The sequence below is a fragment of the Coregonus clupeaformis genome, chromosome 20 (genome assembly GCF_020615455.1).
Source record: "Coregonus clupeaformis isolate EN_2021a chromosome 20, ASM2061545v1, whole genome shotgun sequence".
Classification (NCBI taxonomy): Eukaryota; Metazoa; Chordata; class Actinopteri; order Salmoniformes; family Salmonidae; genus Coregonus; species Coregonus clupeaformis.
In genome coordinates, this window is record NC_059211.1 from 37,325,621 (window position 1) to 37,341,717 (window position 16,097).

Sequence of the window (16,097 nt, forward strand, 5' to 3'; positions counted from 1 at the left end):
TGGGGTCATATGTGTTCCTGACCTCTGACTAGAGATGGGGGGATTTGACTGAAGAGTTATGTAAGACTTACCATTGGTTGTTATTGTGCATTAGATTGTTGACTAGACCTCCTCCCAGCACCTATCTCTGGCCCGTAGGCTGAGAGCAGGTTTTGATTGCCCGGCCATGGTGTGTTTTCCTGAGATTGTCATAACAGTAATGTACAGTGCCTTCAGAAAGTATTCACACCCCTTGACTTTTTTCATATTTTGTTACAGCCTTATTCTAAAATTGATTAAATTGTTTTTTTCCCCTCATCAATCTATACACAATACTCCATAATGACAAAGCAAAAACAGGTTTTTAGAAATATTTGCAAATGTATTAAAAAAAGAAGATTTACGTAAGTATTCAGACCCTTTACTCAGTACTTTGTTGAAGCACCTTTGGCAGTGATTACAGCATCGAGTCTTCTTTGGTATGACGCTACAAGCTTGGCACACTTGTATTTGGGGAGTTTCTCCCATTCTTCTCTGCAGATCCTCTCAAACTCTGTCAGGTTGGATGCGGAGTGTTGCTGCACAGCTATTTTCAGGTCTCTCGAGAGATGTTAGATCGGGTTCAAGTCCGGGCTCTGGCTGGGCCACTCAAGGACATTCAGAGACTTGTCCTGAAGCCACTCCTGCGTTGTCTTGGCTGTGTGCTGAGGGTTGTTGTCCTGTTGGAAGGTGAACCTTCAACCCAGTCGGAGGTCCTGAACGCTCTGGAGCAGGTTTTCATCAAGGATAACGCTGTACTTTGCTCCGTTTATCTTTGCCTCGATCCTGACTAGTCTCCCAGTTCCTGCCGCTGAAAAACATCCCCACAGATTGATGCTGCCACCACAATGCTTCACCATAGGGATGGTGCCAGCTTTCCTCCAGACGTGACGCTTGGCATTCAGGCCAAAGAGTTCAATCTTGGTTTCATCAGACTGGAGAATCTTGTTTCTTATGGTCTGAGACTCTTAAGTTGCCTTTTGGCAAACTTCAAGTGGGCTGTCATGTGCCTTTTTACTGAGGAGTGGCTTCCGTCTGGCCACTCGACCATAAAGGCCTGATTAGTGGAGGGATGCAGAGATGGTTGTCCTTCTGGAAGTTTCTCCCATCTCCACAGAGGAACTCTAGAGCTCTGTCAGTGTGACCATTGGGTTCTTGGTCACCTTCCTGACCAAGGCCCTTCTCCCCCGATTGCTCAGTTTGGCCAGTTGGCCAGCTCTAGGAAGAGTCTTGGTGGTTCCAAACTTCTTCCATTTTAAGAATGATAGAGGCCACTGTGTTTTTGGGGACCTTCAATGCTGCAGACATTTTTTGGTACCCTTCCCCAGATCTGTGCCTCGACACAATCCTGTCTCGGAGCTCTACGGACAATTCCTTCACCTCATGGCTTGGTTTTTGCTCTGACATGCACCGTCAACTGTGGGACCTTATATAGACAGTTGTGTGCCTTTGCAAATCATGTCCACAGGTGGACTCCAAGTTGTAGAAACATCTCAAGGATGATCAATGGAAACAGAATGCACTTTCGAGTCTCATAGCAAAGGGTCTGAATACTTATGTAAATAAGGTATTTCTGTTTTGTTTTTTTGATAAATTAGCAGACATAAAATATAAAATAAACTGTTTTCACTTTGTCAGTATGGGGTATTGTGTGTAGATTGCTGAGATTGTATTATTATTTAATCCATTTTAGAATAAGGCTGTAACTTAACAAAATGTGGAAAAAGTCAAGGTCTGAATACTTTCCGAAGGCAATGTATGTAGGCCAGGGCCTGGGCCAGGTCAGACCAGGGGCAGGCCACAGTTCATTCATCTTTCCCCCAGACCCCACTAGGCCTCACTCAGTCTTTGTTTTCACAGTATTAGCCAAATAAAGACTAATCCCTCTTAAACTGTCTCAGCCCATATCCTCACACAACTCAAACCTGGGGACCTGAGGGAGAGGAGTGAGGAGGGCTGCTATGTTAACACATATTTATTCCTCCGTGGGCATGTAAGTACTAGCCTGCTGCATGCTGGCATACTGTCAATGTGCACATGGCAAACAGGCCTGTCTGTGACGTCGGAGCCGTGCTGTCAGTCCCTTATAGAACAGCCTTTAGTTCTGGCCCTCAGTCTAACAAAGAACTTCTCAACCTGAGAAGATAACTCATTCTCCTGTTTGGGGTGTTCCTCTTTATCATTCTCTGTCATGTCCTCCGGTGAAAGTCTACTTCAGTTTACCATAGTTTCTGTTGAATTCAAACTTCCTATTCAAATTGTGTCTGTGTGTGTTCCTGTTCTAACGGTGTGTGTGACTGTGCCCCAGATGGAGGAGAAGTCGAGGACACACACACAATCCTCCTACGACGTGGGACTGGAGACAGAGAGGGCTGCACTAGAGGAGCCCAACACACACAACACTGAACAGGTAACACACACAAAGAGACACACACACACACAGACAGACACACACGGAATGAGAATTTAACTGTTGTGTGTGTGTTTTCCAGACTGTGAATCAGGAGGAGCCTGTAGTGGAAGAGGTCTGGTCAGCCCCAGAACCACACACTGATCCTGAAGCCCCCGCTGCTGCTGCTGAGCCACGCACACAAATCACACAGCCTCACACACACACCCACACACACCCAGATCCCGATACACAACCCCCTCCCCTCCAGGACCAGGCAACTCCACCCTCCTCCTCCACCCCACCGCCCAGCGATGACCTAGCCCAGGACCAAGCCTCCACAGACCCCCCGGCCGAGACCCCCAGTGATGCCCTGGCAGAACCCATCCCAGCCCCTGCCAAAGAAGACCCCCAACACACACCTACCTCTACCTCTCACATCCCTTCCCCAGCCAGGTAAGATGCTTCATTCTATAGCTAGAGGACTCCTGATATCTCCAGGAGTGATGAGTATAATTTTTGTCTTAATTTGTTTTTGTCTAGTACTTTATTTTTGCTAGCTAGGGCCATCTACTTTAAGTGCTGCCTGTCTTCTTAATAGCCTAGTTGGTGTGTGAACTTCTGACTGCTCATAACTTGAAGATGATTGTTGACACATCAACCAGGATTAAGGGGCAGGAAGGCTCCACATCACTCTCTCACTTGAGTATCTTACCTAGTTATTTTTCAGATGATCTCATTTTGCTCTTTTGTAGCTTTGGCAACTGTGTGTATGTGTATTCTATCTCAGTTCGCTCCTGTCCCTGTAGGCTTTACGGACGCTCCCCACACCTTGGCTGCAACCCTTCTAATTTAGTGTACCCTGCGCACACAATGTAGAATTCCTGGTCTCAGGCAGCGTTTGGAACTGCCGAGTTCATCTCAGCCTATGCTGCCCTGACAAAGACATGGATTATCCCAGAGAACACTGCTACTCCAGCTGCGCTCTCTTCATCTGACTAAGTTTTCTCTCATAGTCCAAGAGCATCTGGTCATCGCGGTGGTGGCACAGGGCTACTAATTTCTCCTAAATGGAGACTTTCTATTTTCTCCCTCACCCACCTGTCCATCTCCTCATTTGAATTCCCTGCTGTCACTGTCACTTGTCCACTCAAGCTTAACATTGTAATCTATTGCCAACCAGGTGCCGTAAGGGAGTTCCTCAATGAGCTTGACACCTTGATAAACACATTTCCTGACGTTGGCTCACCGCTCTTCGTAATGGGCAACTTCAACTTCCCAACGTCTGCCTTCGATTAATTTCTTTCCAACTCTTTCTTTCCCCTCCTTGCCTCTTTTGACCTCACCCTTTCCCAGTCCTCTCCTACTCACAAGGCAGGCAATACGCTTGACCTCATCTTTATTAGAGGCCGTTCGCCTACCATATCTCACTGCAACCCCCCTACAGGTCTCTGATCACTACTTTGTTTCCTTTTCTGTCCCCCTTTCCTCCAACCCTAACCACTCAGCCCCTACACAGATGGTAATGCGCCGTCACAATCTTTACTCTCTCTCCCACTCCTCTCTCCTCTTCTATCCTATCATCTCTCCCTTCTGCTAAATCCTTCTCCCTCCTGTCTCCTGATTCTGCCTCTTTGACCCTACTCTCCTCCCTTTCCGCATCTTATGACTCGTACTGTCCCCTTTCCCCCCGGCCGGCTTGGCCCTCCCCTCCTGCTCCGTGGCTGAGTGACTCATTGCGAGCTTACAGAACAGGGCTGCTGCCAGCTGAGCGAAAACTGAGGAAAACTAAACTTTCGGAGGACCTATTGTCCTTTCACTCCCTCCTCTCTACCTTCTCTTCCTCTGTGTCTGCTACTAAAGCCACTTTCGATCACTCTAAATTTCAAGCTTCTGCCTCTAACCCTAGGAAAGGAAACTCTCTTCCACCTTCTCCGGCCTCCTTAATCCTCCACCTCCTCCCTCTGCGGACGACTTTGTCAACCACTTTGAAAAGAAGGTTGATGACATCCGCTGCTCATTCACTCAGCCTAATGAGTCCACTGGTCCCACTCACACAAAACTACCTTACGCCTTGATCGCTTTCTCCCCTCTCTCTCCAGAGGAAATCTTGAGGCTAGTGAGGTCTGGTCGCCCGACAACTTGCCTGCTCGACCCCATCCCCTCTCTTCTCCAGACCATCTCTGGAGACCTTCTCACTTCCCTCATCAACTCATCCCTGACCACTGGCTGCATTCCTCTGACTTCAAAATTCCCAAGTCGCTCCCCTCATCAAGAAACGAACACTCGAACACTCGACCCCTTTGACGTCAAAAACTACAGACCGGTATCACTTCTTTCTTTTCTTTCCAAAACACTTGAGCGTGCCGTCTCTGACCAACTCTCTCACTATCTCTCTCAATATGATCTTCTTGACCCTAACCAGTCAGGCATCAAGACGGGTCACTCAACCGAGACTTCTCTTCTCTGTGTCACGGAGGCTCTCCGCACTGCCAAAGCTGACTGTCTCTCCTCTGTTCTCCTCTTAAATCTATCCGCTGCCTTCGACACATCAGATCCTCCTTTCTACCCTGGGCGTCACAGGCTCTGCACACGCTTTGATTGCGTCATACCTGGCAGGCCGCTCGTACCAGGTGACGTGGAGAGGATCTGTGTCTGCACCACGTACTCTCACTACTGGTGTCCCCCAGGGCTCGGTTCTAGGCCCTCTCCTCTTCTCTCTATACACCAAGTAGGGTTGCACGATATTGGAAATAACTGACATTGCGATATTTTGTTTTTCTGCGATATATGTAAAATGTAAATAGTCCGGGTGGCCATTTGATTAATTGTTCAACAGTCTTATGGCTTGGGGGTAGAAGCTGTTAAGGAGCTTTTTGGATCTAGACTTGCCGTGCGGTAGCAGAGAGAACAGTCTATGACTTGGGTGACTGGAGTCTTTAACAAAGTTTTGGGCCTTCCTCTGACACCGCCAAGTATATAGGTCCTGGATGGCAGGAAGCTTGGCCCCAGTGATGTACTGGGCTGTACGCACTACCCTCTATAATGCCTTACGGTCGGATGCCGAGCAGTTGCCATACCAGGCGGTGATGCAACCGGTCAGGATGCTCTCGACGGTGCAGCTACAGTGGGGAGAACAAGTATTTGATACACTGCCGATTTTGCAGGTTTTCCTACTTACAAAGCATGTAGAGGTCTGTAATTTTTATCATAGGTACACTTCAACTGTGAGAGACGGAATCTAAAACAAAAATCCAGAAAATCACATTGTATGATTTTTAAGTAATTAATTTGCATTTTATTGCATGACATAAGTATTTGATACATCAGAAAAGCAGAACTTAATATTTGGTACAGAAACCTTTGTTTGCAATTACAGAGATCATACGTTTCCTGTAGGTCTTGACCAGGTTTGCACACACTGCAGCAGGGATTTTGGCCCACTCCTCCATACAGACCTTCTCCAGATCCTTCAGGTTTCGGGGCTGTCGCTGGGCAATACGGACTTTCAGCTCCCTCCAACGATTTTCTATTGGGTTCAGGTCTGGAGACTGGCTAGGCCACTCCAGGACCTTGAGATGCTTCTTACGGAGCCACTCCTTAGTTGCCCTGGCTGTGTGTTTCGGGTCGTTGTCATGCTGGAAGACCCAGCCACGACCCATCTTCAATGCTCTTACTGAGGGAAGGAGGTTGTTGACCAAGATCTCGCGATACATGGCCCCATCCATCCTCCCCTCAATACGGTGCAGTCGTCCTGTCCCCTTTGCAGAAAACCATCCCCAAATAATGATGTTTCCACCTCCATGCTTCACGGTTGGGATGGTGTTCTTGGGGTTGTACTCATCCTTCTTTTTCCTCCAAACACGGCGAGTGGAGTTTAGACCAAAAAGCTCTATTTTTGTCTCATCAGACCACATGACCTTCTCCCATTCCTCCTCTGGATCATCCAGATGGTCATTGGCAAACTTCAGACAGGCCTGGACATGCGCTGGCTTGAGCAGGGGGACCTTGCGTGTGCTGCAGGATTTTAGTCCATGACGGCGTAGTGTGTTACTAATGATTTTCTTTGAGACTGTGGTCCCAGCTCTCTTCAGGTCATTGACCAGGTCCTGCCGTGTAGTTCTGGGCTGATCCCTCACCTTCCTCATGATCATTGATGCCCCACGAGGTGAGATCTTGCTTGGAGCCCCAGACCGAGGGTGATTGACCGTCATCTTGAACTTCTTCCATTTTCTAATAATTGCGCCAACAGTAGTTGCCTTCTCACCAAGCTGCTTGCCTATTGTCCTGTAGCCTATCCCAGCCTTGTGCAGGTCTACAATTTTATCCCTGATGTCCTTACACAGCTCTCTGGTCTTGGCCATTGTGGAGAGGTTGGAGTCTGTTTGATTGAGTGTGTGGACAGGTGTCTTTTATACAGGTAACGAGTTCAAACAGGTGCAGTTAATACAGGTAATGAGTGGAGAACAGGAGGGCTTCTTAAAGAAAAACTAACAGGTCTGTGAGAGCCGGAATTCTTACTGGTTGGTAGGTGATCAAATACTTATGTCATGCAATAAAATGCAAATTCATTACTTAAAAATCATACAATGTGATTTTCTGGATTTTCTGGATTCCGTCTCTCACAGTTGAAGTGTACCTATGATAAAAATTACAGACCTCTACATGCTTTGTAAGTAGGAAAACCTGCAAATCGGCAGTGTATCAAATACTTGTTCTCCCCACTGTATGTATGATCCTCTGGGGAAAATGCAGTTTGCAAACAGCGACTTTCCAGGTGGAAGTCCTCATTAATAAAGTGTACGGTCAGACTTATGTAGGGCTCCGTTGTCCGGCTGGACCACAAGTCCGTTGTTGCTGTATAATATTCCACTTGTGACAGCTCTGTTTCAACTTGTCTTGCATTTCTCATACAACTCTGGGATGGCAACTTGAGAAAAATTGTTGCGTGATGGCATTACATACTGCTTGTCAAGCGACCGGATCATGTTTTTAAAACCGTCTTTGGTAACCGTGTTAATTGGTACCATGTCTTTGGCGACGTGAAATTGTATTGAATCTGTGATTTCTCTCTGCCGTTTGGAACCTTTCTCGTATGGTGTAATACTGGCAAAGGCATCCGAAATTGATCTTTGCTTTGGAGGGCATTGAGATGCTTTGCACTCGTCATACGAAGATTTGTGGTGCCGCCTTAAATGATCGAACAAATTGGTTGTGTTGCCTCGTGTTGTGGCAACAATTGCAAGGCACTCTCGACAAAGTACCTATTTTTGGTCAACATCATCCTGTCTGTAGCCGAAATATTTCCATATAATTGACGATGCATTTATTTTTGCAACCAAATTCTCAATTTCGGTATTTTTTGCCTGTTCCTCGCTCATCATTTCGTCACGCGCAAGCAGAGCCTGCATGGCAACCACGTGCAGCAACCAACTCCGTGTTTAAAATAATAATAATAAACTGTGTATCCAATAACCCATAAATCGGAGTAAATTACGTTATATCAGACAGATATAATGCTAGTTTAACATAAAAAATATATATATATTGTAGACTGATATATGTTTACCTTACTAAATCGCACGTTCTGCGATGTGACTATTGCGGATGCATACATCGCAATGTCGATGCTGAAACGATCTATCGTGCAGCCCTTAACACCAAGTCACTCGGCTCCATCATATCCTCACATGGTCTCTCCTATCATTGCTATGCAGATGACACTCAACTACTTTTCTCCTTCCCCCCTTCTGACACCCAGGTGGAGACACGCATCTCTGCGTGCCTGGCAGATATCTCCGCTTGGATGTCGGCCCACCACCCTAAGCTCAACCTTGACAAGACGTAGCTGCTCTTCCTCTCGGGGAAGGCCTGCCCGCTCCAAGACCTCTCCATCACGGTTGACAACTCCACGGTTTCCCCTGCAATTTATCCAGAACGCTGCAGCCCGCCTGGTGTTCAACCTTCCCAAATTCTCCCATGTCACCCCACACTCCACTGGCTTCCAGTAGAAGCTTGCATCCACTACAATACCATGGTACTTGCCTACGGAACAGCCCCTCCCTACCTTCAGGCTCTGCTCAAACCCTACACCCCAACCCGAGTACTCAGTTCTTCCACCTCTGGTCACTTGGCCCTCCCACCCCTACAGGAGAGCAGCTCACACTCAGCCCAGGACAAGCTGTTCTCTGTCCTGGCATCCCAATGGTGGAACCAGCTTACCCCTGAAGCTAGGACAGCAGAGTCCCTGCCCATCTTCTGATAACATCTGAAAACCTACCTCTTCACAGAGTATCTTAAATAATCCCACTGCACCCCCCTTGCACCCTCTCCTCAAAAAGCCTTTAGTGAACAGACACTTGACTCTTTTCCCCTTCACTAGCTCTGACTATGCTGATAGCTACTTTATTGAAGAAAAATGTACTTACTATGACTGTGTGATATGTGGTTGTCCCACTATCTATCTTAAGATGAGTGCACTGCTAAATGACTAAAATGAGAAATGTGTATTGTACATATGATGTGTATGAGATGTTATTTCTGTTTATATAGCAGAATTATGGGTCCAAGACAATTTCCTCTTTATCATTTAAAGTATTTATCGTATCGTAAGAGGTGGTGTCATTAGTCAACCTCTGTGACGTACATCCAGTTATTTAACTGATATTCCCTTTGAGCTGAAATATTGTTTATTTTTTCACTGCCCCTTTCTATATACACAGGTTGCTACTGTAAACCTACAGTTAACTTTGTGCACTGGTTCCTTTGTCAATAAACCTCACTGGACCTGGACATAACTTGGACTGGTCTTGAAACATGGTGGGAATAAGTGGAACTGTTTATTGTCTGACAAACTGGAGATGGCCACACCTGGATCTGATCAGGTGTCATTGAATCTCTGGATGGTTGGCTGGTTCTGCCGGGAGGTTTACATTTACATTTTACATTTTACATTTTAGTCATTTAGCAGACGCTCTTATCCAGAGCGACTTACAGTTAGTGAGTGCATACATTATATATTTTTATTTTTTCATACTGCCCCCCCGGGAATCGAACCCACAACCCTGGCGTTGCAAACGCCATGCTCTACCAACATCCCCTGCCGGCCATTCCCTCCCCTACCCTGGACGACGCTGGGCCAATTGTGCGCCGCCCCATGGGTCTCCCGGTCGCGGCCGGCTACGACAGAGCCTGGATTCGAACCAGGATCTCTAGTGGCACAGCTAGTTTACTGCCGAGATGTGGACACTCACCTTTTTGAATGAACATTGGCTCCCCACAGCGTGGGCTGGAGGAGGCTTACCATTCCGAAGACCGCCCCTCCTCCGCACCCCATTCTCTCGCTCTCCCCCATCCCTCGGTCTCCTCCTCTCCTCTCCTCCCCACCCCATATTTCCTCTATCTCGCTCTCGCTCTCTCTTCCTCCCTCCTAAGGGCTCTTCCATAAATTGCGGGTCCTTTCTTACCCTCGGTTCAATAGAGGTTGCCAGGTCTGATTCTGCGGTAGAGGGATCCCCCTGTAAAGGTTGCCAGTGCTGAAGCCGTTCCCTCTTTAGAGGTTGCCAGTGCTGGATCTAATTCCTATCTAGAGGGCAATGTTTCCGCTGATCTCTCTGCTGATCTCTCTGACTCTGTGTGGGGTGATTCCCTACAACCTGGCAACCCAAATCCCTCTTTTGGCAGCCCGCCCACAAGGTGATTACCAAGTCTGCATTGAGCCAATCAGAGAACAGAAATGGGCAAACAACCATACAGGTAACCAATCGGATGCCAGACACTCCTCTCTTCTCTTCTACGCTCAACCAATGACGGCAGACCTTGCACTCCTTTATTCATTTTTTATTTTTTTGCCGTGTTGCTCGTTACGGACATACACACTGTTGATGACATGGCACAAATGAACGGAAGGAATGTTATTGAAAGAAAATACTTTGTGTGGATCCAGACTATGCACTGTTTCTCCTTTCATCCCCTCTAACCCCCTCTCTTCTCTCCTCCCCTCCCTCTCCTTCTTTCGCTCTCTCCATAGTGACCCAGTAGAGAGCCAGTCAGAGCAGGATCAAATTCAGGCTGGTCCAGGTTCTGATACTGATGTCCAGGCATTTCTCAGCCCAGAGGACCAAGACCAGGACCAAGGTCTACCAGAACTGGACCAGGGGGGAAACACCTCCTACAGGCACCAAGACACAGACCAAGACCAGCAGGTGAGAGGGAGTCCCACAACCTGTTCCCCAATGTCACAGAGAGTAGACTGTAAGTGTAATGGGGAGTGTAGAGGTTTGCGTGTGAGCATTGAGGGGTGGAGCTACACACGGCTTGGCTGCCAGTCCTCTCAAAAAGCTGTTTCATTAATGTTTCATTCAGTGAATCAACCCTCTGCTCCCTCTCCCTTTCTCTTACTGGAAGCAGGGAAGGAGGGAGGGAAGGAAGGGTGTGAGTGAGAGAGAATGGAGGGAGAGAGAGAGAGAGAGAGTGGGAATGAGAGAAGAAGAGGGAGAGCCTTTGTTTGTAGATGGTGATGAATTAAAAGCCCTGTCCAGTATTGGTACAGAGCTGTTCTGTTCTTCAACCACATTGGCTGCAGACAGACAGAGCTAAACCGAATTGGCCAGTATCTGTGTGTTTATGAAGAGGCTTTGCCATTTGGTGGCTTTGTCGACCGTTCTGGGATCTTATAAAGAAATTATGTAATACATAAAGACCGCTCACTGGATGTGTGTGTAACATGTCTGTATAACGTGTGTCTCTATACATGTCTAGGCAGTGGATGCCAGCGGTAGGGAGACGGACCCCTCAGTGCCCAGTAAGGAGGACATCCCAACCTTCGACGAGTGGAAGAAACAAGTCATGGAGGTGGAGAAAGAGAAGAGTAAGAAACACACACAGGCACACACACACACACACACATGCATACACACACACAGGGACACGTTCCCCTCATTAATATCAAGTTCAGGAGAAGCTCAGTGACCGTGAAGAAGGGATGATGGTCGCTACAGTCATTTTTCAGACAAACGAGTGCAGAGACCTCACATGTCCATTCAACTCCCTCTTGATCTCTCCCTCTCTCTCTCTCTCTCTCTCTCTCTCTCTCTCTCTCTCTCTCTCTCTCTCTCTCTCTCTCTCTTCCTCCTTCCCTCTATTCTTCTCTGTATCCCTCATAGTTTCTCTCCCTTGCCTTTCATTCTTGAATATCTTCCTCCTCTCTCTGAATGAGGGCAGTATGGGTATTGGACCGTGTGTGTGTGAGTGTTAACCTCTCACCCTCCTGCTCCTCTGAGGCAGCACTCTTTTTTCCACCTTCACTAATGGCCCGGTCTACTGGAGCAGAAGGACACACACACATGAGCATGCCACATGGACTGCACACACACACACAAATGCTTCCAGATTGCGTACACTACCCTCACACTGTTAGATCATAGACAGCGTGGCAGGGTCAGTTAACCCATTGTGTTATTATGCGCTGAGCTAGAAACTGGATCTTGTGTAGATATCTTGTTCTCAGCTTCACCATCATCACACACAGACAGACAGACAGACGGGGGGCATTTTCCCTGCCTTAAAAAACCCACCCAAACAACCATCACATTTATAAACAGATGGTGTGACGGTGGCTGAATACTACAATTAGTGATTTCATCTGAAGTTTCCTCAAAAAGACAGGAAAACACTGACTGAACTGTCATGTTTAAGTTAGTGATATTTTGAAAGGTTTTATTTGGTCAAATATGAATGAATACCCCTGTTCTAGACATCAGTCTCACATGGCCCCTGTGTACCCAACCTGCAAAGAATGAAGTGAGCCGACACAGCAGTAAATAACACTATAGAATACATTCAGACCAATGACAAACACCACTGTTGTACTTTACTTATCTATAAGCTAGCATGCGTATGTGTGTATATATCAATGTGTGTGCGAGTCGTGGAGTGTATGCATACCTGTGCATGTGTCCTTTTTTTACGAACAACCTATCCGTTCTGTGCATTTAAGGTACACCACGTACAGTGTACAACACACTATCTCAGCCAGGCCTGCACATAGATAACCTATAGCAACTATAGATTATAGGAATCAGACTAGGCAACGGATATTTCTTGACCTTACCTTATCACTACATTATCTACATGGATAATGATGTGTTATTTACATTAAGCTGACCCAGTTAACCCAGGGATTCCCCAGAAAACAGTGGAAATTGTTACTCAGTGGACTATCCTAGTTAAATTAGTAGAATGAATGAATGAGTTCCCTTAAAGGGATGCTCCAGAGCTTTTTTATAATTTCAGCCAGTAGTTTTAAAAGTAGTGTGCACGAGACAAAACGGATCCCGAAAATTGTGCACAATTGTGTACTTAACATCCATTTCGTATGATATGTTGCGTCATTTTTTATTTTTTTATTCATACAACGTCAGGAATTTGGAAGTGTTAAAAATCCCGGTCTGCATCTTTAGCACGCACAAACATTTTGTTCTTCTATCCTCCTGGGGACCTAAAATTAATTTCCAGTCGAAATCCTATTTTCCCTAACCTTAACCTGTAACCCAAACCCTAAACCTAACTCCTTAAAGTCTCTGCATGGTCAATACAACTTCTGAAGCCGTACAGCATTTACTGCGATGCAGCCTCCGCAGACGTCAGGGCTTTCATACTTATTGCACTTAGCGGAGCAGAGCAGAGCTATTGTTAAGGAAGTGAGTTTGTGTTTATACAAGACGCACCACCCCCACCTACCGTCAACCAATCATGTCAATGCGGAGTTATACGGAGCCCTCCACAAAGCTACAACATTTGAGAGGTGCACAGCGATGCGGTACTCCAGAGGCGTCTCACCCTCCATACAAAGTCTGCGACCACATTTTCGGATCAAGCATAAATTGGCTTTTACCCTAACCCTAATTAACCCTAAACTTAACCACTAAACTTAAAATAGCCTTTGTTCTCATGGGGACATGGGAAATGTCCCCACAAGGGATAATTTTCCTTGTTTTACTATCCTTGTGGAGACTTGGGGATTTTAGGTCCCCACAAGGATAGAAGAACCACACACCTCCTAACCCCCCTGTCTCTTTTTCTCTTCTCCAGCTCTGTCCCTCCATACTTCCTCAAGTGGAAGCCCCCCTGTGAAGAAGGTGCAGAAGAACTTTAAAAACAACTATGCTTCTGTGGAGTGTGGAGCGAAAATATTGTCAGCTAACACAGAGGCCAAGGTAACACACACACAAAACATGAAGTCTTATGTTCTTAGAATAGTAATAATCTGTCCATTGACTCATTTTGTGTCTCATATTTGCCATTTCGTTCTCTCTCTTTCCTCTCTTCTCTCGTTTCCAGAGTACGTCAGCTATCCTCATGGAGAATATGGACCTGTACATGCTGAACCCCTGCAGCAACAAGATCTGGTGAGTCACGCGCACACACACACACACACATTCTAGGGGCATGTGTATGCTTGTTGATGCAGGAGACGTTGTCACTTTTGCTTCAGGGAACATTGTGTAAAATAATTAGATGTCAGATTCATTTTCAATCTGCTCATCTCTCATTGTGTAATTTTGTGGACAGTTTGCCCTTCCTCCTCTCTCTCTCCCTCCCTCCCTTTCTGTATCTCCCCTGGTCCTGGCTGCTCTCTGTGAAGCTGCAGGGTGACAACGGGTGACTCAGTGTTCTGCTTTGCTGTTTCCTCCACAAACATACACGCACAGACACACACATTGTCCCCTCAGCACGTGTGACTCCAACTGCCAACGCAGAGGTCAAGTGGAGAGCAGGCAGTTGAAAATTCTCACATTATCATTCCTCATCTACCTCTATCTTCCTCTTCCCCACCTCTCTCTCTTCTCTCTCTCTCTCTCCCATTCTCTCCTTTTCTCTCTCTCTCTAGGTTTGTGATAGAGCTTTGTGAGCCCATCCAGGTGAAACAGTTGGACATCGCTAACTTTGAACTCTTCTCATCCACGCCTAAAGACTTCCTGGTCTCCATCAGCGACAGGTACACACACACCTGTCCCGTTTCTTTCAGGACACACACACACGCCCCTCTGACCACCCCTCTCTTTCTCTCGCTCTCTCTCAGGTATCCCACCAACAAATGGGTGAAGTTGGGAACGTTCCATGCCCGTGACGAGCGCACCGTCCAGAGCTTTCCATTGGACGAACAGCTCTACGCCAAATACATCAAGGTACACACACACTTACACATTCACACCTACACACACACTGCAAACACCCATAAACACACACACCACAAACACACACACACACACACACCACAAACACACACACACACACACACACACACACACTGCAGACACACACACCATGTATCTTCTATGTTCTAAGCCCAGGGGGATTCCTCATGACTTCACGGTAGGTTTCCTATGTCATCAACATGAGACTGGCTCCCTACTCAGACCTCACAATATGCGTGTGTGACTGTGTGACTGTGAGGGTGAAAATGTGGAAGGAAATATTCTGAGGGTGTTGGGATGTATTTCAGCTACCTTTCCTCCCTACTTCTATGTGTAATAAATACAGTACTAATAGTATGGGCCTACTATATTGTAGTCTTTCAACTCTACTCCTCCTCGCTATCTTCTCTTATCAAACGCTTTAAGTGTTATTGCATTTATTTATTTAATTATTTGTGTAGTTTAAAATAACAATATTTTGTGGGAGCATTTTCTGTGATGTTGGGTTAATATGAATATGCCACTGTTACCAAATTACAATGATGAATTGTAATTTCACAAACTACTGTGTGACTAGGTCCAAAGGTTATTTAGCTTCAATAAGAACTGAAGCTGTTATCAACCTGATATGTCTTGTTGTTCTGCTGTCTCTGTCTGTCTACCTCGTCCCTACTCCTCTGAAGTAACTGCTATGAATACTTACAGTGCATTCGGAATATATTCAGACCCCTTGACTTTTTCCACATTTTGTTTGTTTTACAGCCTTATTCTAAATTATTATTATTTTTTTATATATAATCACACTACACACAATAACCCATAATGACAAAGCGAAAACAGGTTTTTAGAAATAAAAAAATGTATTACAAATAAAAAACAGAAATACCTTATTTACATAAGTATTCAGACCCTTTGCTATGAGACTCAAAATTGAGCTCAGGTGCATCCTGTTTCCATTTGTCATCCTTGATGTTTCTACAACTTGATTGGAGTCCACCTCTGGTAAATTAAATTGATTGGACATGATTTGGAAAGGCACACACCTGTCTATAGAAGGTCCCACAGTTGACAGTGCATGTCAGAGCAAAAACCAAGCCATGAGGTCGAAGAAATTGTCAGTAGAGCTCCGAGACAGGATTGTGTCGAGGCACAGATCTGGGGAATGGTACCAAAAAATGTCTGCAGCATTGAAGGTCCCAAAGAACACAGTGGCCTCCATCATTCTTAAATGGAAGAAGTTTGGAACCACCAAGACTCTTCCTAGAGGTGGCCAGCTGGCCAAACTGAGCAATCTGGGGAGAAGGGCCTTGGTCAGGAAGGTGACCAAGAACCCGATGGTCACACTGACAGAGCTCTAGAGTTCCTCTGTGGAGATGAGCGAACCTTCCAGAAGGACAACCATCTCTGCATTACTCTACCATTCAGGCCTTTATGGTAGAATGGCCAGACGGAAGCCACTCTTCAGTAAAAGGCACATGACAGCCCGCTTGGAG

At 46.3% G+C, this 16,097-nt stretch overlaps 1 protein-coding gene across 4 annotated transcripts in view; it reads left to right on the forward strand.

Moving 5' to 3' along the window:
- LOC121533338 (SUN domain-containing ossification factor) overlaps positions 1–16,097 on the forward strand; it is a 73,224-nt gene that overhangs the window by 41,144 nt on the left and 15,983 nt on the right. For all 4 annotated transcript variants that reach the window (XM_041839174.2, XM_041839175.2, XM_041839176.2 and 1 more), the window contains exons 3-10: positions 2,327–2,428; positions 2,511–2,863; positions 10,437–10,611; positions 11,168–11,276; positions 13,499–13,623; positions 13,748–13,815; positions 14,298–14,405; positions 14,490–14,595. In XM_041839174.2, the coding sequence (XP_041695108.1) occupies positions 2,327–2,428; positions 2,511–2,863; positions 10,437–10,611; positions 11,168–11,276; positions 13,499–13,623; positions 13,748–13,815; positions 14,298–14,405; positions 14,490–14,595 (1,146 nt within the window). The remainder of the gene's footprint in view (positions 1–2,326; positions 2,429–2,510; positions 2,864–10,436; positions 10,612–11,167; positions 11,277–13,498; positions 13,624–13,747; positions 13,816–14,297; positions 14,406–14,489; positions 14,596–16,097) is intronic.